Source organism: Sarcophilus harrisii, chromosome 1 (assembly GCF_902635505.1).
Source record: "Sarcophilus harrisii chromosome 1, mSarHar1.11, whole genome shotgun sequence".
Taxonomy (NCBI): Eukaryota; Metazoa; Chordata; class Mammalia; order Dasyuromorphia; family Dasyuridae; genus Sarcophilus; species Sarcophilus harrisii.
Window position 1 is genome coordinate 508,480,631 of NC_045426.1, and position 22,815 is coordinate 508,503,445.

The following is a 22,815-nucleotide window of genomic DNA, read 5'->3' on the forward strand; positions in this document are numbered from 1 at the left end:
AATAGCCTTCCAAAATTCTTATATAATTTCTTCCAATAATTCTGTTGTAGGCAAGCTCTTTTTTTTCTTTTTTAGCATTTGATGTTATAAATGTTATAAAAATGAAATTTTCAATTTCCAAATGTTTTATTTACTCTTTTGGATGTACTATAAGTAAGTTTGTCCACTATGGAAGAGAATATTATAAATGCAGTACATGTGACTGGGGAATGAATTTGCTGAAGTCATATTCAAAACCTTAGAAAACAACCTGGAGGTTGTAATTCAGTTGTTTTTTATATATAACCCCTTAGTTTAAAAAAAAAAAAATAAAACAAAAATAAAGGGAAAAATTCAGGAAAGATTTCGAGACCCATGAGATGATTTATTTATTTATTTTTATTATAATAACTTTATTGACAGAACCCATGCCAGGGTAATTTTTTACAACATTATCCCTTGCACTCATTTCTGTTCTGATTTTTTCCCTCTCTCCCTCCACTGCCTCCCCGAGATGGCAAGCAGTCTTATATATATTAAATATGTTGCAGTATATCCTAGACACAATATATGTGTGCAGAACCAAACAGTTCTCTTGTTGCACAGGGAGAATTGGATTCAAAAGGTAGAAATAACCCAGGAAGAAAAACAAAAATGCAAACAGTTTACATTCATTTCCCAGTGTTGTTTCTTTGGGTGTAGCTGCTTCTGTTCATCATTGATCAATTAAAAAAGAGTTAGGTCTCTTTGTCAAAGACCCACTTCTATACATCTTCATACGGTATCGTTGTTGAAGTATATAATGATCTCCTGGTTCTGCTTATTTCACTTAGTATCAGTTCATGTAAGTCTCTCCAAGCCTCTCTGTATTCATCCTGCTGGTCATTTCTTACAGAACAATAATATTCCATAACATTCATATACCACAATTTACCCAACCATTCTCTAATTGATGGGCATCTATTCATTTTCCAGTTTCTAGTCACTACAAACAGGGCTGCCACAAACATTTTGGCACATACAGGTCCCTTTCCCTTCTTTAGTATCTCTTTGGGGTATAAGCCCAGTAGTAGCACTGCTGGATCAAAGGGTATGCACAGTTTGATAACTTTTTGGGCATAATTTCAGATTGCTCTCCAGAATGGTTGGATTCGTTCACAACTCCACCAACAATGCATCAGTGTCCCAGTTTTCCCACATCCCCTCCAATATTCATCATTATTTTTTCCTGTCATCTTAGCCAATCTCTGACAGATGTATAGTGGTATCTCAGAGTTTGTCTTAATTTGCATTTCTCTGATCAATAGTGATTTGGAACACTCTTTCATATGAGTGGTAATAGTTTCAACTTCATCATCTGAAAATTGTCTGTTCATATCCTTTGACCATTTATCAATTGGAGAATGGCTTGATTTCTTATAAATTAGAGTCAGTTCTCTATATATTTTGGAAATGAGGCCTTTATCAGAACCTTTAACTGTGAAGATGTTTTCCCAGTTTGTGGCTTCCCTTCTAATCTTGTTTGCATTAGTTTTGTTTGTACAAAGGCTTTTTTAATTGATGTAATCAAAATTTTCTATTTTGTGATCAGTAATGGTCTCTAGTTCATCTTTGGTCACGAATTTCTTCCTCCTCCACAAGTCTGAGAGATAAACTATCCAATGTTCCTCTAATTTATTTATAATCCCATAAGATGATTTATTACAGCTCTGAATCCTTGTTCCAAATCTCCCTCTTTGTTCCTTGAGCCCTTTGGTTATTCTCTACACAAAATTCCTGTAGCTATCCATTTTGTCAGTGTTGCCCATTTTGGGCTACTATTCTCTTTTCTCTTTCATTCGTCTTATTCCCTCATTCGTTGAATTTTGCCTGAAACTTCTATGCATTTTCTGCATTTAGGAACTGAATTGCCAGCTGTTCGGGCTTGGAACTTTCATCAGCATAGTCATTGTTTATGTTAGGCCCTGTTAGATTGCCTTGTATTAAGCTTAAGCTCTAATAATGATGTTATATAGTCATGTACACAAAATAGAGTTTTGTCCCTTCTCATGAGGAAGTGGATCATCCTTTTCTTGTGTTGTTTCAGTGGGCTCATGTCACCTGTCCCTCACTTTTTCCATTTTTGAAGGTCTTTCTCAGAAACAAGTTGGAATAGCTTTTCTTAAATCTTAAATAACTCTTCTTTATCATTTTCAAAGATTTTAATAGTGCAAATGAGGAATAGCACGTTCACAATATAAATTAAAAAGTAATTATTAAAATTGTTTGGTAAAAATAAAATAAAAATGAAAAGAAATGACATATCAAAAATTTCTGAGATTTCATTAAATGGCATTAAATTTGCTGTTTGGCAAAGATGAGAAAAGATTTTGACTAGTCAATACTAGAGTGGTTATGAAAAATCTACTAATTGCTTGCTGATGAAGCTGTGAAGTTTTCCAGTAATTCTTCGAATCAGCTTGGAATTATATTATTAAAGTGAATAAAATGTACATTTTAAAAAAAAAATGTTCCCTCTAAATGAACACATTTTCTTTGATAGCTGACTCCTCCCCCCCCCCCCCCCCCCCCCCCCTTTTTTTCCCCCATATGTGATGTTTGCATCTTCCAAATTTCATTCTTGAGGGTGTTACAGCTTTTCTGGGCTAACTTTAGAATTTTCCTTAGTGGTAAGATTATTTTTTCTAAATCCTTAGAAATGTGAACTTCCAAAATCTAAGTTATATCCCTTATTATGGTACTTTTATTTTTCTCAGAAATTTTGAGGTGGCTTCTTACAAGGTTTTTATTTCTATTTCATTTATTAGTTTTCTTTTTCTTCACCATTTCTTCCCAAATAATTGTTCCTGTTGACTTAATCTTTTGTAAGATGCAGTTATTAAAGCAAATCAAGAGCTTATTAGTTCTTTTGTTTTTGGCAAACAGTGAAATCTTTCATCACTATTATATTACATGCCAGAGTTATGGTTTGTTAATCTCTCTCCCTTCTATTGAATTGGTCTGTACTCAGATTGTATCGATTCATTTTCTGTTCCTTTTGATCTTAACCTATATATCAGATTTCTCTCCTGTATTTTTTTGTACAGGGCTACTTTGTCTGTCTGTATCTCTATTTATCTTGACTTTGATTTCTGATTTTTGAATGGATCATTAAAATATAATCATGTGTCTAAAAAGGAAAGTTGCTTTTTAGAAAGAATTACTATGACTACACAAGAATGGTCTCTGCCTTTTTAACTTCATTTTATTTTTTGGATAGGATTACCAAAATACCAAATGAGAACACTGGACATAGTTGAGCCATATTTTAGTAAAGTTTTTTTTTTTTAATATTTTTTTTCTAATTATATGTAAAAAAAATTTTAAATTAATGTTTTTTTAAAATTTGAGTTCCACTATGCCCAAAGAGCTATAAAACTGTGCATATCCTTTGATAGGCCGAATCTTTAGGCTACTAGAATGCCAGATCTGTATCCCAAAGAAATCACAAAAGAGGGAAAAGGACCCACATGTGCAAAAATATTGGCAGCAGCTCTTTTTTTAATTATGGGGAATTGAAAATTGAGTGGATGGCATCAATTGAGGAATGGCTGAACAAATTATGGTATGTGAATGTAATGGAAAGCTATTGTTCTATAAGAAATGATGAGCAGACTGACAAGAAAAGCGTAGAAAGATTTACCTGAACTGATGCTGAATGAAGTGAGGAGAATCAGAAGAGCATTGTATACAATAATAGCAAGATTATGTAATGATCAACAATGACAGACTTTAGCTCTTCTCAACAATAAAGTTACCTAACACAATTCTAACAGACTTGGGATAGAAAATGCCATCTCCATCCAGAGGAAGAACTATGGAAACAAAGTGGATTGAAACATACTATTTTCATCCTTTTTTGTTTGTTTTGGCTTTTTTTCTTTCCTATAGTTTTTCGCTTTTGTTTTGATTTGTCTTTCACAACATGGCTAATATGGAAATATGATTAAAATGATTATATGTGCATAAAATTATTTGTGTGTGTATAGCAGTATGTGTGTGTATAACTATATATCTCTGTATCTGTGTGTGTGTGTATCTATCTATTTATAGATAGATAGGAGAGAAGGAAAAGAAGGGGAAAAAAGTTTGGAACTCAGAATCTTATAAAAGCGAATGTTGGAAGCAGTTAAATAGTACAGTGGAGATATAGAATACTGGCTGTGAAGTTGGGAAGACGAGTTTAAATCTGGTTTCAGACACTTAATAGTTCCTAACTGTTTAATCCTGGGCCAAGTCACTTAACCCTAGTTGTAGTTGCCTTGCAAAAAAAAAAAAAAAAAAATTAAATATTGAAAATAAAATACTTTTAAGTGAAAAAAAAGTTTTAGTTCTAAAATCTCTCCCTTCTTCATTCTTCTTTTCTCTCCCTTAAAAGAGAAACGATTTGATATATAGACTATACCTGTGCAGTTATGCAGAATAGATTTTCTTTTTAACTGTTGCAAAAGAAGACACAGATCAAAACACTTCTCCTAAAATCAAGAAAAGAAAAAAAAAATTAATATGTTTTAGTCTGCATCTTCCATCAGTTCTTTCTCTGGAGACGGATAGCATTTTTTATCTTTTGGAATTTTGGAATTCTTTTGGAATTGTCTTCACTCAATTGTATTGTTGAGTATAGCTTAGTCATTCATAGTTGATCATCATCTAGTGTTGCTTTTTTTAACACGTTATTTTGCTCATTTCACTTTTAGTAAAGCTTTTCAGTAACTTATACTATTCTTGTGAAAAGGATGAAAAGATGTATATTAGGAGATAATGCAATTAGGTGAATTCAGAACTGGTTTGTGTCCAGCTTCATATCATGATTGTTAAAGAGTAAATGTTAGCATAAAGTAAGTCTAGTACTATAATCTAGGATTCTATTCTTGATCCTGCAAAGTTAAACATTTTTGATTAATTATTTGGATAAAGTAAAAATGAAAGGCTTTTCAAATTTTTCAGATGCCACCAAGCTGAGATGGATACCCACATTTACTGGATAATAGTGGCCTTGGACTAAAAATGACATTCATCAGAGATAAATATAAAATCTTATAGTTGGGTACCAAAAAAATCAATTTTACAAGTATAAGTATAATCATATTTAGATTGCAATTCTGAAGAGGATCTGGGGATTTTACTGAACTATAAATTCAGTATGAATTATCAAAATAATATGGCAATAAAAAAGCCAATGCAGTTTTATTTTACTACATCAAGAGAAAGGCTTAGTGTTTCAAGGAATAAGTTGATAGTGGTAGTCTTTTCCCATTCTTTTTTTTTTCTTTTTAGATAATTCATTCTGATAATGGAGAATCCTCGGTTCAACAAATCTTTTTAATTTAAAAAATTCTGAACTTACTGGACTTTCAAAGTAAAAATTTCCTTTTGCAGAGGAATAGAAAAAAATGATAAATGTATGAAATCTTTGAAACTGCTTATGTGAACAGCTTGTTTTTTATATATTTTGTTTTCAAAGTTTCTTTGCTTATTTGTTTCTGAACTTCTTTTTTTGCCTTCTATTTTAAAAATACACTCATGACCCTCTTTTTTTTTTTTTTTTTTTTTTAAACACTATATCTACCTTTCTCTAAGGCCTTTTCTTCCATGAAAAAAGAAAAACACAGTCCTTGTAATAAATATGTGTAATTAAAGAAAACAGATCTACACATTTTCCATCTCCAAAAGTATGTCTCATTCACTTAGCATAGTGTCTAACTCATAGTAGTAAGTGCCATATAAATGTTTATTTCCCTCTCCGTTCCCTGTAAAATGTCTTTATTTTGCAGATAAGGAAATTGAGGCTTAAAGAAGTTAAGTAACTTGCTCATTGCTCATGTTCACACAGTGTTTGCAGCTGTTTAACACAGTTTTTAACTGACTTCAAGTCTAGCTTTCTATTCACAGACAAAAATGGAACAATCTCAAGGATCTTACAGTGTACAGACCAAAATATATAGAAAATAAATACAGTATAATTTTTTTGTCTGTGCAGGTACTAACAATTATGGTGGGTGGAAGGAAAAGCCTTATCTACAGGTTAAGGATCAGGAAAGCCTTATCGACAAGGTAGCATTTGAGCTGATCTCTGTAGGTTAGTAGGGATTTCCAGATAAAGAAATGAGGGGGTGGGGAATGTCTTGCTGGCATGGGACTCTTAAATTATCCACTGTAATCCAGTCATTGTACTTTGCACAGTCTAAGTTTTCTCAGCACCAACTTGGAGTTAGGAGGACCTGACTTCAAATTCAGCTTCAGACACTTAACACTTACTATGTGACTCAGAGAGAGTCACTTGATCCCAGTTGCATCAGCAAAAAAAAAAAAAAAAAGTTCTCTTTTGGCAAGAAATTAATTTCTACTGTGAACAATTTAATAATTTCTTGGCTACAACTGGTGTAATTATTCACATCACTGCAAAATTTGCTCTGTTCTCTGTGCTTGCTGGAATTATGTTGGATGCTCGGAATGTTTCTCTTTACTGTTACCTCTCAGAATCCCTGTCATTCCTTAAGATTCTGCTGATGCAAGTGTTTTTAGGGTAAAGGATCCATTAATTAATTTGATTGAGAGTAGAATAATAGCTAGTGTTACTTAATATGACATTGTTTGTGCAATTGCTCATAAGGCTCCGATTAGGGTGTATTTTGGATTTGATGCTCACCTTGATCATAGGATAGAGTATACTTGCCACCTTCTTTGTGGAGGCTTTCCTGATTCTCTTCTCTTTACCATCCTATAAAGAAGGTCTTAGGGCTCAGAGTACACCAGGAGAAGCTGGTGGCACATTGGATAAAGTTCTGGATCTGAAATCAGGAACACCAGTTCAGAGCTAGCCTTTTGACACTAGCTGTGTGACCTTCAGCAAGTCACTTAGTATCTATTTGCCTCAATTTCCTCAACTGTAAAATAAGGCTATTGCCCTTGCATATGAGAATCAAATAAATATTTTTAAAAATGCTGAGTACAGTGCCTAGCAGATAGTAGTAGTTGTTGATTTTTGTCCTTTGTTCAGAGGACCAGGATATCAGGGAGAAGATTCCATGACATGTAAGTGAATTGGATTTGAGAGGGGTAGACTGGGCAAGGTCACCTGCCTCACTTTTTCCTTCAGGACCATCTGGGTCCAGTGACCAGATATAGATCCAGATGACTGGAGATGGTTCTGAATGCCCTGGGTACAATGGGAGACCTTGGTTCTTTTAAGCTAAGATCTTCAGGTCTGTTTGACTGAGGCTGCACTCATTCAGGAATTAAGACTAGGTGGCAATTTGCAGCAAAGAATCTCCTCTTTTCCCTAATCCCTCTCGCCCCCCCCAAAAAAATAAAAAAATGGATTTGTAAAATTTGTAAAATGTCCTTCCAGTAGATTGTAAGCTTTTTCATTTTTGTCTTTGTATCCTTAGTGCCTTCTTTGTAGTAATAACTGAGTAAATGTTTGTCAAATGGATTTGAAGGATGAAGACAATGCAAAAGCAGTTGGTCATAAAGTCATTGATGTCTTCAGAGAGAGCTGTTACAATATAATGATGCCACGTTGCTGAAAATGGAATAAATGATTGGGAGGGAGGTATTTGGTAGCAAATATAGATCTTTTCTAGTACTTTGGCAGTAATGAAAAATAACTTGAGGGTAAAGACATTGAAAAGGGGTTTTGTTGTTGTTTTTGGATAGGGATATCTTGACTATGTTTATTAGCTGAGTAAAAAAGAGCCAATATACAGGAAATACATGAGAGAAACTGGATACTTGGACAAAGTTGTGGAAAAAATTGGAAGAAATATATTTGAGCATTTGACTTAATTGGCTTTAACAAAGGAGCACCAGCTGTTCTCCCTGGTACTGGAGGGAAGGAACAGTATATTGAGTTGAAAGTCTTTGAAAGGAATAGAGGAAGACAACTGAGAGAATTCATATCACATGTCTTCTCAGTAACATAGTTGGTAAGGTTTTCTGCTGAACCCAGAAGAAAAGGTGAAATTGAGGGCTTAAGGAAAATAACAATTACAGTGAGAGGTCAATAAGAGATAAATAAAAGGATTTTGATGGAATAATAGTACAAGTTTAGTTGAAATTCGATAGCAAATTTTTGTTTTTAGATCTTGTTGATAGGATTCCATAGTTTTTCAGGGAATGTTTGACAGCTTTAGGGATACTGAGGTTAATTGTTAGTAGACCTGAAATCTGAAAAGATAGAAAGGGGGTAAGGATTCCAAGTTGGAAATCAACCATTATTAAATTGTCTAATGGTAGGCTCAAAATTGAATAAAGAGGCTGTGAAAAACAGAATCAAGGAACTGAAGGTCCCTGACTGAGGGTCAAAAACAAGTGTGGAAGGGATAGGAAATTGTTTTGAGGTAGAAAGAAATGAAATATCCATTAAGAAGGTGCAATTCTTGATTAAGAAAGGGCAATTCTTGGGTTGGAAGATATTGGAAGTGATGAAGTTTATGAGACTACCCTGATGTATTGATGATAAACATGTATGAGATTATGATTATTTCATAGTGCTGGATCATATAGCAGTATCTCAAAAGATTTGCTACAGTTTTTCAGAATGCCTAACATGGAAGTTATTTTGTCTACTACTTTTCGCATTTGACCAGGTATATAAGGGACATTTCTATTGTTTTATCCGTTTTTATGTGAGAAACTCTACTTCTAATCCAATAGTGACTTATTTAGTAAAATAAATCGATAGCAGTTACTTAAATTTATGTTGATTAATTAATGTAATTAGGAAAATTTTTTTTCTTCTCTAGGCCAGATGTCAATAGACTTTCTGGAAATCAACGAATATCAGATACTTTCAAGAAAGAACTGTCTTACCAGAGTGAGAATATCGACACATTGCCAGATGAGAATATTAGAGCTGAACATTCCATTCAGGGCAAAGATAGTTTTGGAAGGATTTCATCACTGGATCAGGTGAAAGGTAATTTCCTAGCATAGAGATATTATTTCATGTATTAGATATTTTACCTTCTTTTGTGAAGTCTACTTTTGGTGACATGTTATATAGTTAAATAGAAAACAAAAAAAAGTTTAGTTTTTAGGAATTAATAACAAATTTTTACCTCATCTTTAAAATTGACAGCATGAGTCTAGAATTGGGAAGAGCTGTTGGAACTGGAGGGAGATATTTGGGAATTAATTATATAGAATTGGTTTAGAGGAAGATAGTAATAGTAAAATGGGAAAAGCATTAGATTTAGAATCATTGAATATCTGGGTTTAGAACTCCTTGTATAATTCTGGTCAAGTCATTTTGAACTCTCAGAGCATTAATTTTCTCCTATTTAAATTGAAAGGTCTGTACTACAGGATTTCTGAAATCTAAACCAGTTTAAACCTAAGCTTTCCCCATAGTAATCTTATAAAGCATAAGGTGGAAGAATTCCCATTTTTATAAATTAGGAAACTGAGGTAGAGAAGCTTTATTTGCCCATAGTTAAATAGTTGTTAAATGTCAGAGATAGGATTTAAATTTGAGTACTGTGATTTCAAGTCTACCCTCTTGATATTACATATGCTTCTGTCACATTGTCATTTCTGTTTGACAGGAAAAGTTATTACTGGTCTAGACTTACATGTCAGTTATTTTTCTGTTAGTTGCTATATTAGTTATAATATAATAGTTGCTTGTTATACTGTGTTTGTATTTATTTGCAGATTTATCCACTGATGTGTGTTTCTTCCCAGATTTGAGAAGCAGAGAAAGCAAGGTAAAATATTAAATATTTTTCTAATAACTAGCAGAAATTAATGGTGAATAATTTTTTGTCTGTCTTTTGACCAAACTTTAGGCATTTTAAAGTAATAATAGTTATATTTTATGTATTAAATGAAAATATTAGCTGTAAAGCATCTTTGGCATTTGCAGTAATTCATCTTTTTGGAAAGGGGCTTTTCAGATATGGTGATTCCAGTGATAAAGCCAACTTATGAGATGGAAATTTCTTCCTCTGATGTACATGGACAACTCTTAAATTTATGGTTTTAGCTGCCTAGGATATCAAGATGCTAAGTCAGTATTGCTACATAGATAGTATGTTTAGCAAGATTTGAACCCAGATCTTCTGTGCCAGCTTTTTTTTTTTTAATTCAAAAGTTTTCTTTCAGTTAGCATTTGTTTTCTGTTCCACTTCCTTCATGCCTTCAAAGAAGATTGGGAAGAGGACTAGAGAAAGCCCTTGTAACATAAAAGTAGTGAAGCAAAACAAATCCCCATATTGCCTGTGTTCACAAATATGTGTCTCATTCTATATTTAGTCTATTACTTTTCTGTCAGGCAATGGGTTAGCATTGTTTTTCACTGGTCTTATATAGTCATTGCTGTTTATTGCACTGACCAGAATTCTGTTTGTTTATTTATTTTATTACAGCTTTTTATTTTCAAAAGATATACATGGATAATTTTTCAACATTGATCCTTGGAAAATCTTGTGTTTCAAATTTTTCCCTCCCTTCCCTCCACCTCCTCCCCTAGATGGCAAGTAATCCAATATATATGTTAAACATTTTTTTTAATGTATGTATGTATACATATATATTTATGCAATTATGGTGCTGCACAAGAAAAATCAGATCAAAAAGGGGAAAAATGAGAAAGAAAAAAAATGCAAACAAACAACAAAAAAAGGGAAAATACTATGTTGTGATCCACATTCAGTTCCCACAGTCCTCTCTCTGTGTGTAGATGGCTCTCTTCATCACAAGATCATTGGAACTGGCCTCAGTCATCTCATTGTTGAAAAGATCTATGACTGATCAGAATACTTAATTCTTTCAAAGTCGTTTGTTTTTAAATTAATGTTACATATAAGTTGTTCTGTGAATTCTGCTCACTTAACTCTGCTTTAGATGTCATATAAATCTTTCCAAGTCCCGCTGAAATTTTCCCTCTTGTTATTTCTTATAGCACAATTGTATTTCAGTGTATTTATATATCATAATTAGCTAAGCTATTCTTCAGTTGATGCAGTTTAGTCACATTTAATTCTTCGTGACCCTGTGGACCACTGCATGCCAAACTCTTCCATCTTTCATCTTCCAGGGTCATATCTTTTAGCATTTTAATACTGTCCATGGGGTGTTTTTGGCAAAGATACTGGAGTAATTTGTAATCCCCCAAGGATCACCCTTTTTTCAGAAATCTTCAGTATAACCTGGCTGTCTTGGGTTTGTATGGTATAGCTCCTTGTTTCATTGAGCTACACAAGTCTCTCTACCATAATAAGGCAGTGATCCAAGAGGAACATTGATGAGTAACCCTTTAATTTCTAGTTCTTTGCTATCACAAAAATAGTTGTTAAATTATTTTCGTATACATAGTCCCTTTTACCTTTTCTTTGATAGCAAGGCTAGCTATCTATTTACTGTATCACGTTTCTCAGTTTGAAATTAAGAACCCAAAATTAAGTGATTTATATTGCTTTCTTTTTATAATATACCTAAGTGAATTTAGTTTGCATTCTGATATTGCTATTGCTATTTTTAAGTGATTAAGAAGCAGCCAGATCCTTATATTTTTAAAATTACATGATATGAATGATTTCATTGTTCTTATAATGTGTGGGTCTTAGAGGATCATAAATAGGTATATAGAAAGATTGAGACCCGTAACATTCCCATATATAAGTAGCTTACATACATATATATATATATATACATATATGTATATATTCATATTTATGTGAATATATAAACGTATATACAGTTTTAATAGCTTTAAACATCATTAAGATTAGGAACACCTTATATCTTGACCTTGAGTTATCAGTCCTTATATTGTCACATTGCATACAAGTAGAATGTTTTGAAAGGGATTAGAAGTTGAGGAGGAACAAGGTAAATTCAATTTAGTGAATATTAGAATAAGTGGAAATGACAAAATGTGGTTATTGATTGGTTGTATTAGATAAAGCAACATGAAGAATCATTGATAATACTAATGATAGGCATGAACACAGAAGAATGACAAAAATAGGTTTGGTAGAGAGAACAATTTGGAGGGGGGAAATGAAGATGTTTTGAACACATTAATATTCGAGTTGTCATTGAAAAATCTAATTGGCACTTATTGAGATTGGAGTCAGGAGAGGAACAGGGCCTAATTATCAGTTTGAGTCATCTGCACAGATAATTAAACTTATACTTCATTTCTAAAATATATAGAGAATTGATTCAAATCTGTAAGAATATAAATCATTCTTCAATTGATAAATAGTCAGAGGATATGAGCAGATAATTTTCTGATGGAAGAAATTAAAGCCATTTCTAGTCATATGAAAAAATGCTCTATATCACTATTGATTAGAGAAGTGAAAATTAATACCACTCTGATGTACTACCTCACATTTCTCAGATTGGCTAAGTTGACAGAAAAAGATAATGATGAATGTTGGAGGGGATGGGGGAAGACTGGGACACTAATAAATTGTTGGTGGAATTGTGAAATGATCCAACCATTCTGGAAAGCATTTTGGAATTATGCCCGAAGAACTATCAAATTATGTATACCCTTTGATCCAGTAGTATCTATACTGAGTTTGTATCCCGAAGAGATCATAAAAAAGGGAAAAGGACCCACACATGCAAAAATGTTTGTGGCAGCCCTTTTTGTAATATCAAGAAACTGGAAACTGAGCGAATACCCATCAATTGGAGAATGACTGAATAAGTTATGGCATGTGAATGTTATGAAATATTATTGTTGTCAGATGATTTCAGAAAGGCCTGGACAGACTTATCTGAACTGATGCTAAGTGAAATGAGCAGAATTAAGAGAAACACAGTATATAGCAACAATAAGATTATATGATGATCAACTTATATATATATATATATATATTTTTTTTTTTTTTTTCCAATAATAAGATGATTCAGGCCAATTCCAGTAGATTTATAATGGAGAGAGCCATCTATATCCAGAGAGAGGACTATGGGAACTGAGTCTGAATCATAGTATTTTCATCTTTTTTTTTGTTTGCTTGCTTTTTTTTTTCTTTCTGATCTGATTTTTCTTGTGCAGCATGATAAATGTGGAAATAAGTTTAGAAGAATTGTACACGTTTAACCTATATTGGATTATTTGTTGTCTAGGGGAAGAGAGGTTAGAGGAGGAAGGGAGGAAAATTTGGAACACAAGTTTTTTCAAGGGTGAAAGTTGAAAACTTATCTTTGCATATATTTTGAAAATAAAAGACTATTATTAATTTTTTAAAAAAGATAATTAAACCTGTAAACAAACATAGCATTACAGATTCTTATTTACTTCAAAGCTCACCTCAAATACCATCTCCTAATTGAAGACCTTTCTTTTCCCCTGAGCTGCCCCCAGACTCTGAACAGAAGAGTCTTGCAAATATGCCAGATCACTTGACTAGCCTTCTTCCATTCCGATCTCAGTAGTTACCTCCACATCTTTTCACTCATTCCCTTCTCCACTTTTGCAGTTACCACCTTAAATTTAAATAGCTGTATAATTGATCTTCCTGCTTCAAGTCTCTTCCCACTTTGAACCATTTTCCACATATCTGTCAACATGATCTTCCTTATGTTTAAATATGAACAGCTAACCCCAGTTTCTGTCCTGACTTCAGTTCTAACAACTTCCCATTGGATTTTTCAAACTGAATGTTCCATCAGCAACTCAAAAGTTTCTGAGACGGTGTTATTTTTCCCTTCCATGTTGTCCTTTCTATCAAACTTCCCTTCCCTATTTACTCTCTAGTAAGTAAGTGGATTCCTATTGCCATTAGGTTTTTTTTTTTTTTTTAACTGATTTGTTGTTGATTGTTTTTTAAAGCCCTTCTTAACTTAATCCCAAATCTCTCTTTCTAAGTCTCATTTTAAATTATTTCCTTTCTCATCAAATAGGCTGCCTCTTTGCTCATCATATAAGATGTTCCTATCCCCTAGTTCCACATCTTTACCTCCTGGCCATCTCCAAAATCTGAATAACACATTTCTCATTTATTTCAAGACTAAGCTTAAGCATTATTTTCTCGTCCGACTGATAACATCCTCTCTCCCAAAACATCTTGTGTTTGTTTTGTATTTTTCTGTTAAATATTTATCCATTATATAAATTTGCATTTCTATAGATAGTGATGTTAACTAGGCTGAAGGTGTCACACATTCCTCTTGTGGTGCACAACACTTCTGAATACAGCTAAACGAGATTAAAAAATAACATGGAAATATTTAATAAAATAAAATATACATGGTATGTTACATTTTAAAACTAAGTCAACATGGGGTCCACAGAGTTCCTTATATGCAGATCAGTTGCCCCCTATTTCTATTTTAATTGACACTATCATAGACCACAGGCTGTGCTTTCTAGTCCAGTCACACTCCAGCAGTGAAGGAACTAGTTACCCTCACCAACTGCTTACTGCCTCTTACAAAACAGGCAAATTAGCTTAGATGAAGCAACAAGGCCTTCTAAGGGAGAAAATTGAGGCTACACATGCCAGGCAAGTGAAACCAAACCTTTCACCCAACTATTGTTTCCCTTCGACCTTGACAGAGAAAGCTCAGGACGTTGCCTGTGAAAATAATGCCCTTGCTTTCCCCATAGGCCCTGCAGCCCACATTGAAATGGAGTAGTTCTTCGTGAAAAGGGACCTACCTTCTTTACCATCAAAACCTGCTGTTAATCAGAGTATAAGCCTGAGCATCCTAGTAATACTTGCATATCATTGGTCTTGCTTCCAACTAGGAAATGCAACTGGCAGCTGCTTATTTAGGTGCTACCTTGCCTGCTGAAATCATAGTCATCTAATATTCAGTGTTAGAAATGGATTTCATTTTATCATTGGAATCAACATCAATGAAGATACATTACCATTTGGTAATGTTGATGGTTCTCTAAGGATCATGAAAACTTCTATTTAAGTTGAAATCTCTAATTTTTTGTTTTTTCCTCCATTTGAATGTGAGTTTGAATGTGAGACCAGAGTGTGTCATGCTTTTCTCTTTGTGTCCCTAAATGTTAGTACATTGCTTTGTACATAATGAGCACTTAACAAAACAAACTTTTTCAGTTATCCATAATATATACTATTTTCTCTAATAGGTTATGTTTTTGCTTCAGAGTAGGGATACTTTAATATTTTTTGTCTTTGTATCTATCCTTGGCATCTAAGACAATGCCTGGAATATAGCGAGTCTTATACAAATGCTTTTTGATTGTTTTCAGTAGAGGTTTTTTAACATGGTTGGTTAAGTGTCTGCCTTTTATCAGTTCCTTAGAAATGAACAAAAGGAATCTTTTTCTGTTCTTCCTGTGTAGATCAATCCCCGTAGACCATTATTTGATGAAGAAGGAAGCCTTTTGGAAAATGAGAAGTTAATATCATTTAGAAGCTTGGGAGACTCTTCTGGTATAGTATATACATCATTTGAACATTTTAACTTTGTTTTATAGCTCTTTCAAATTTTAGCCTTTAGCTCATATTTATAAGCCAATGTGGCATCACTGAATCTCAGAATTGGAAGTAACCTCAAAAACTGTCTAGTCCATTTAAGACCATCTTAAGACTCTTCTCAACAACCTTAGTTTCATGGTCATTTGGCTTTTGTCTGTAGAAAAACCTCTAGTGATTGAGAGGCTACTCTCTCATGAAGCGTTTTACATAAATTTGGGGCAGTTCTTATTGTTATCTAGCACTGCCTTATTCAAGTCTAAATCTGCTTGTCTGTAACTTCTTCTAATTCTGCCTTTTGAGGTCAGTCAGAATAAGTCCTATTATGCCTTTCATGTGATATCCCTTCAGATATGTTGAAAGCAGCTATCTTGTTTGTTTTGGACTTTTCTTCCCCCTTTTTTTCTTTTACCCATTCTTATATTTCGTATAATATTGGTTCCAGTGCCTTTCCCCCTGAGGTCTCACTTCTCTGGAGATAATTTAGTTGGTTTAACATGTTCCTAAGATACAAACCACTGAGTAATCTTGATTTAATTTAATATTTTTATTATTTGATTGTTGACATTTTTGTTTATTTTGCAACTTTGAAAAATTGTCTTTGTAAATCAAGAATTTAAAGAGAATAATGTATTTAATTAACTTGGCACATAGTTTGAACTGTGATGTTAGAAGTATGCCTTCCTTTGGAAATTCATTCTGATTCTGGTAGTGCCTCTCTAATTTGTACACAGTTTTAGTTTGATACCGTGTGCTTAAGTGACATATGCTTATGGTCCACAGTATAGATCAGAGGAAGGATTTAAATTTGGGTCTTTCTGATTCAGAACCTGACCCTTTATTTACTATGTGTGCCTTATTGCATCTCTTAGATAAAGAAATGTGATATATATAAAGCTGGAAATAACCTCCTTGGCTATCTAGTTTTTCACCTCATTTTTTACATGGAAAAACTACAGTCCAGATAAGTTAAAATAACTTGTCCAAGAAATAGGGAGTAAATGTCACATGTAGGATTTAATCTGGTCTCCAGGGTTCATGCTTCCTTCTTAAATATGTAGAAACAAAATATTGTCCTCTAAAAATTCTTTTTTTTTTTTTTTAAACTCTATTTGTTAAACTTAAAAGGATATGATGTAATTTCGTTTTTGAAAATCATAAGGATAACAAGGAGATAAAGTTAACTTTTTCTCTTTCTACCCTGCATCTGTAGAAAATAATTCCCCATTTAAAAATCTGTATCATTGTAACATTAAATTAATTTAAGTATGTTTCTTGGAGTTTATGTTAGCATATTAATTATAATTGATTAGTTTTCTGCAACCATTAAAAAAAATTCATTATCAAAAAAAATCAGGAAAACAGAATCCAGTTTCAATATCAAACTTCACCATGACTTTTTTGCATTTTCTCTTTGAATGTTTTTGGATTTAAGCAGCAACATTCTAGCAGAAATCTCGTCCACAGAAAGATTTTTGGAGAATACTACTACTAATAGGTGGTCAATTAGATGGTGCAGGGGATAGAATGTAGGGTTTGGAGTGAGGAAGACTCATCTTGGTGAATTCAAATCTAGCCTTAGAATACTCACTGGCTATGTGAACCTGGGCAAATAACTTAACCCTATTTGCCAACTTAGAGAAGGAAATAGCAAAGCATTCCATTATCTTTGCCAAGAAAACCCCAATATAGGGTCATGAAACGTTGAACACGATTGAAGAACACCAACACTGATATGATTTCAAAATGCTAACAGCTGAAGGCAGTGAGTGTATCAGCATAAACACAGGTGTCATCCAAATGATTGCTTAGAAGATTATCTCACTCTTAGCACTTAAAAATATAATCTTGATTTTTCCTTCAAATTCTTCCTTCAAGGGAAGCAGAAAACTGGGAGAAAATTTTTTACATGCAGTATTTCTGAAAAAGGCCTTAACTTCTAAAATATGTAGAGAATTGACTCAAATTTATAAAAATACAAACTTACGCTATTGATAAATGGTCAAAAGATGTGAACAATTTTCAGATGAAGAAATTAAAGCCATCTCTAGTCAAGAAAAAAATGCTCTAAATTACTGTTCATTGGAGGAATGCAAATAAAGCACTATTTGATTTGAAGCATTATTTACAGTTGTTTGGAGAACACTGAACAAGTTCAGCTGGATGCCAGTCTAAAAACTGCCTAACAAATACCTTATTGGTGAAATTGTGAACTGATCCAATCATTTTGGAGAGTAACATGGAACTATGTCCAATGGGCTTTCAAACTGTGTATAGCCTTTGATCTACTGGGTCTATATCCCAAAGAGATTATAAAAAAGGGAAAAGGATACCTTTTTGTAGTGGCAAGAAACTGGAAACTTGAGTGGATGCACATCAATTGGGGAATGGCTGAATAATAAGACACAATCAGGATAATTTCAGAAAAGCTTGGAAACACTTATTTGAACTTAGTGAAGTGAGTAGAACCAAGAGAATGTCGTACACAATAACAAGAAGATTATGTGATGATGATCAATTGTGATGGACTTGGCTCTTTTCAACAATGAAGTGATTCAAGGAAATTCCAAGACTTGGGATGACAAGAGCTCATCCAGAGAGAACACTATGGGAATTAATGTGAATATTAAATAAATTAAAAAGTAATTACTAAAGCATAGTATTTTTCCCCTTTTGTTCTTGTTTTTTTTTTTCTTTCTTGTGGTTTTTCCCATTTTGATTTGATTTTTCTTGTGCAACATGATATGTGGAAATATATTTAAAAGAAATGTACATTTTTAACCTATATTGGATTGCTTGCTCCCTAGGGGTGAAGGAGAGAGAGAGGAAGGGAAAAAAACTTGGAAGTTTAGAAGGGTGAATGTTGAAAACTATCTTTGCATATATTTTGAAAAATAAAAAGTTTTTATAAAAAAATTCCTTCAGACTTAATATTTTTTCCTCATTTCTGGGAAATTAGTTTTCTGAGATCTGTTCTTCTAGATCAGTTTTTGAGATTTGTCATATTTTACTATTATGATCATTTGTCTTTTTAAGTTGTGGATCTTTAATTTTATTTTTGTGTTCATTGATTTCTTGGCTTCACTATGTTTGCTTTTTGCTCCTTCCAAAAGTATTTCTTCCTCTCATATTTCTCAGCTTATGTCTTCCATTCTTCTGTATATCAATTTTCTATTCTAGTATGTTTTTCAGCATTTTATAAGTTATAATTGTTGTTATAGTGCCATGAATTTTTCTTTTATGTAAAATTTATTTAATTTTATGGCTTTTTATTTACAGAACATATGCATGGGTAATTTTTCATCATTGATCCTTGCGAAACCTTCTGTTCCAGCTTTGCCCCTCCTTCCCCACCGCCTCCCTTGGATGGCAGGCAGTCCAATACATGTTAAAGTATATGTTAAATACAGTATATGTATACATATTTATAAGTTATTTTTCTACACAAGAAAAATCAGTGCCATGAATTTTTAAATATCTTATCCTATGATTGTTTGATGTAGCTAATATTTTGTGGTTGAAACACTGTCTCTCCTTAGCTCCATATACTGCCCTCTGTTTTTTTACAAGTCCTAACATCTTTCCTATCCTGTCCTAATTCCAATGCCTTCCCTCTTTAAATTACTCCCTTTTATATCCTGTATAGAGCTTGCTTTGTCTTTTTTTATTTGCATGTTATCTCCTACTCCACCGTATAAGCTCCTTGAAAGTAGGGAAAGTTTTGGGTTTGGTTTTTTTTTGTCCTTTTTAATAAGAGTTTCTTATTTTCAAAATACATGCAAAAATAGTTTTCAATATTCATCTTTGTAAAACCTTGTGTTCCAAATTTTTCTCCTTCCCTCCTTTCCATCCTCCCTCCTAGATAGCAAATAATGCAGTATAGGTTAAACATGTGTAATTCCTCTAAACATACTTCCACATTTATCATGCTACACAAGAAAAATCAATTTTAAAAAATGAAAAAAGAAAAAAAAGCAAACAACAATAAAAAGGTGAAAATTCTATGTTATGATCCAAATAGGGACTTTTTTGTTTCCTTTTCTTTCCTTAGTGTTTAGCACATTATCTTGCACACATAGTAGGTGCTACATAAATGTATACTGATTATTGATTGATGGTCTGTAATTATATAGCACTTTAAGGTTTGCAGAGGTTTACCTATATTATTTCATTTGATCTTCAAAATCATCCTGGGATGTAGATGCTGTTACTATCCCCATTTTCAGATAGGAAACTGAGGACGAGAGGTTAAGTGACTTGTTCTCAGGGTTACATAGCTACATATATGAGTGGCTAGCTGTATAATCCTGCTTTTGATTTGAATTCAGGTCTTGGTATTTCCAAGTCCAGCATTCTATTCCAGGGTACCAGCCATGAATATGGTTCCTCTCTCACCAATGCTATCCAGTTTTGACTTTAAATGAGCAGTGTTCTTGGCTTAATTACTTTTATCTTATTGTTTCATTCATGACCAGTTAATTTCTCATCACTCTATTTGAGGTTTTCTTGGCAAAGATCCTAGAGTGATTTGTCATTTCTTTAACTCATTTTATAGGTAAGGAAACTGAGGCAAACAAGGTCAAGTGACTTGCCCCCAGAATCGAACGGCTAATATGTGTATGAGGGCAGATTTTAACTCGGATCTTTGATTTCAGGTGTGGTAGCAGCTAGTTGCCCATTTTTAGCTTACAACTGAAAAAATTGCAGCCTTTAGAATTTTTTTTTTTCTGAAACATAATTGTATTGAACTGGGTCATCTCCATCCCCAGTTCTTTTTTTTTTTTCTGGAATTTTTTAAGGATCCAGACACTAGGAATCACTTGGTTTTTCATTAGGCAGATAACCAGGGCATTCTGTCCCCCATACTTGTTCTTACACTTATTTTCTCTTTTTCCCTTTTCATGCCTTTATCCAGATTTCTGTAGAGGATTGGAAATGATATGTTTGACTTTCTTGCTTTGTTTCTGTGTGTTTTATGGGAATTTCTACAAAATTAAGAATAAAAATTGCTATTTTCCTGGATTTATCTCAAGATTCCTTGAATCTAACATGCATTTTACTTTATATATTATTGTATATTATTAGATTTTGAAGTCTGCAGAGAACATATTTATAGAAGTTTAAGAAATAGAATGAGGCATGGTGCTAAATGAAAAATGTCTCAATTTATGTATTATAGGGATAGCAAATCTGTACATTAAAGTGAGCATGTTTAACCTCGGGGAACATAATCCATTGATGCTTTTACCTATATTCTTGGAGAACCTATCTCTTTAAAATTAAATTATTTTTGATGTCTAGTTTGAGGCAGAAGAAAATAATTATCATTACTTTATAGTCATACTTTTAGCTGAACATTCATTTAAACCAGCTCTGTTATTTATGTTCTCTTCTTCTAGGTAGAAATGAGTTTTAGATTTCATTTAATCCTCACAGTACAACTTTGTTAAGTGTTTTCATCATCTTCATTGTATAGATGAAGAAACTGAAGCTAAGAAAAGCTAAGTTTCCTTTCCAGGTTCACAGTTTTGTTATTACCTAGGTGATTTATAGTTTTGACTATAGACTTTTAATTTTAAAAAAAATCCACCTTCAAAAGATAACTGTTTAGGTTATATTTTGCACATAGGCTTTTTAGATCGCTTTTGAAGAATTCTTAATCTTGTGCAGTAGGAAAATACTTGAATTTTGTTATCTTTACATAAAATCATTCACTGTTCTCACCTCTGTTCAAAGTACTGTAACAATAATGCTTTAAGGTTTGAAAATGTTTTATATAACAACAATCCCCCTCCTGAGGTAGGTTCTCGTTACTAGTAGTGAAGTTGGAGATGATATTTGAAACCAAGTTTTCCTAACTTTAAGTCTATCAATCCTTGTTACATCGGAATGTATTGCATAATTGATGAAAGAGAGAATTGTGTTTTCATACATGTTGTGCTAGTGTTGAAAGTATTTGTTTCATTAGTCTTCTGAGTCTAGGCCCATTGTTAATAAGAGCTAAAAATGGTAGGTAGAATAGTATGTCTTACTATTACATTCAGAAAAAAAATTGGAATACAAACCTTACAGATAGTGAATTAGCCAAATCATTTCTTTAGACAAAGGTGAAGGAATTCTCATTGTGGAACATTATTATTATTGTATAGATAATGTTTAATAGTCTCTTTGTTAGCCATATAATTATGATTATAGAAATTGTGATATTATAGATTATAGAAAAGTTTTCAGGTGTCATAAACTCAGAAATTATATTCTACTTCACTTTCATTTTCTTATTTTGGTATGGTTTGCCAAATGTGATCTACTTATTAAGGTTTCTCTTGTGATAAGTTTATGAAGGTGCTCAATTTTTCTTTTTCATTTGAACATTTTATTTTATTTTTAAATGTTCAATAATATTTTATTTTTCCAAAATATATATAAGGATAGTTTTCAATAATCATTTTTGTAAGACTTTGTATTCCAAATTTTTCTCTTCCCTTACCTGTCCCATCTCCAAGTCAGCAAGTAACCTTTTATTATAGGTTAAATATGTTCAGTTCTTTTAAACATAATTCCATATTTGTCATGTTGTGCAAAAAAAAATCACATCAAAAGGGAAAAAGCCACGAGAAAGAAAAAAACAAACAAAAAGTACAATGACTATGTTTCAATCCACATTCATTCTCCATAATTCTCTCTCTGGATGTTGTAGTGCTCTGGTTGGTTTCTGGAGGTCTTTGAGTGTTCTTTTCAGTAGAGTAATCACCGTGAGAACAGCCAGAAATAAAGTCCAAAAATCTTTATTGTCTTCTTCATAATGTCTCCTTGCCTGGGGCTTGGGTTAGATTTCTTGGAGGCCTTCTGGAGTCTTGTAGAACAATAATATTTCATTACATTCATATACCATAAGTTAATTTATCCACCTCCAAATTGATAGATATCCATTCAATTCTAGTTCCTTTCCACTATAAAAAAAGGAGCTTCTATAGACATTTTTTGCATATGTGGGTTCCCTCCTTTATGGTCTCTGGGATAGAGACCTAGTAGTAGCAGTTTGATAGCCTTTTGGGATATAATATATGAACATTTACTTAGTAAAGTAAACCAACCTATCATTTGTTAGAGACCTGAAATATGTAACCCTACTTTGAGAAAAATAAACACTTTTTTAAAAAATTTAGTTTTTTATGAATGTTTTTCAAGCTAAAATAACAAGGACTAAAAATATGTAATTCAAGCTATTTACATTTTTTTTTTTTAGATTAATAAAAGAGGTTTATTACTGAGTTTAGTAGTAGGAGATAGGTGAAGGTAGAGATAAGGAGGGCACTGGACAGAGGGTCCAGTGGACAGAGTGTCCTCACATGGCGACCATTGTTGGAATCTCTGCCTA

General features: G+C 32.9%; 1 protein-coding gene across 7 annotated transcripts in view; it reads left to right on the top strand.

Annotated features, from left to right (window-relative positions):
* CEP192 (centrosomal protein 192) overlaps positions 1-22,815 on the top strand; it is a 140,948-nt gene that overhangs the window by 12,191 nt on the left and 105,942 nt on the right. For all 7 annotated transcript variants that reach the window (XR_004230987.1, XM_031946670.1, XM_031946671.1 and 4 more), the window contains 3 exons: positions 8,766-8,938; positions 9,676-9,728; positions 15,305-15,395. Coding sequence is in view for 6 of the 7 variants with exons in the window: in XM_031946670.1 (XP_031802530.1) it covers positions 8,766-8,938; positions 9,676-9,728; positions 15,305-15,395 (317 nt within the window). In the remaining variant the exon portion in view is untranslated. The remainder of the gene's footprint in view (positions 1-8,765; positions 8,939-9,675; positions 9,729-15,304; positions 15,396-22,815) is intronic.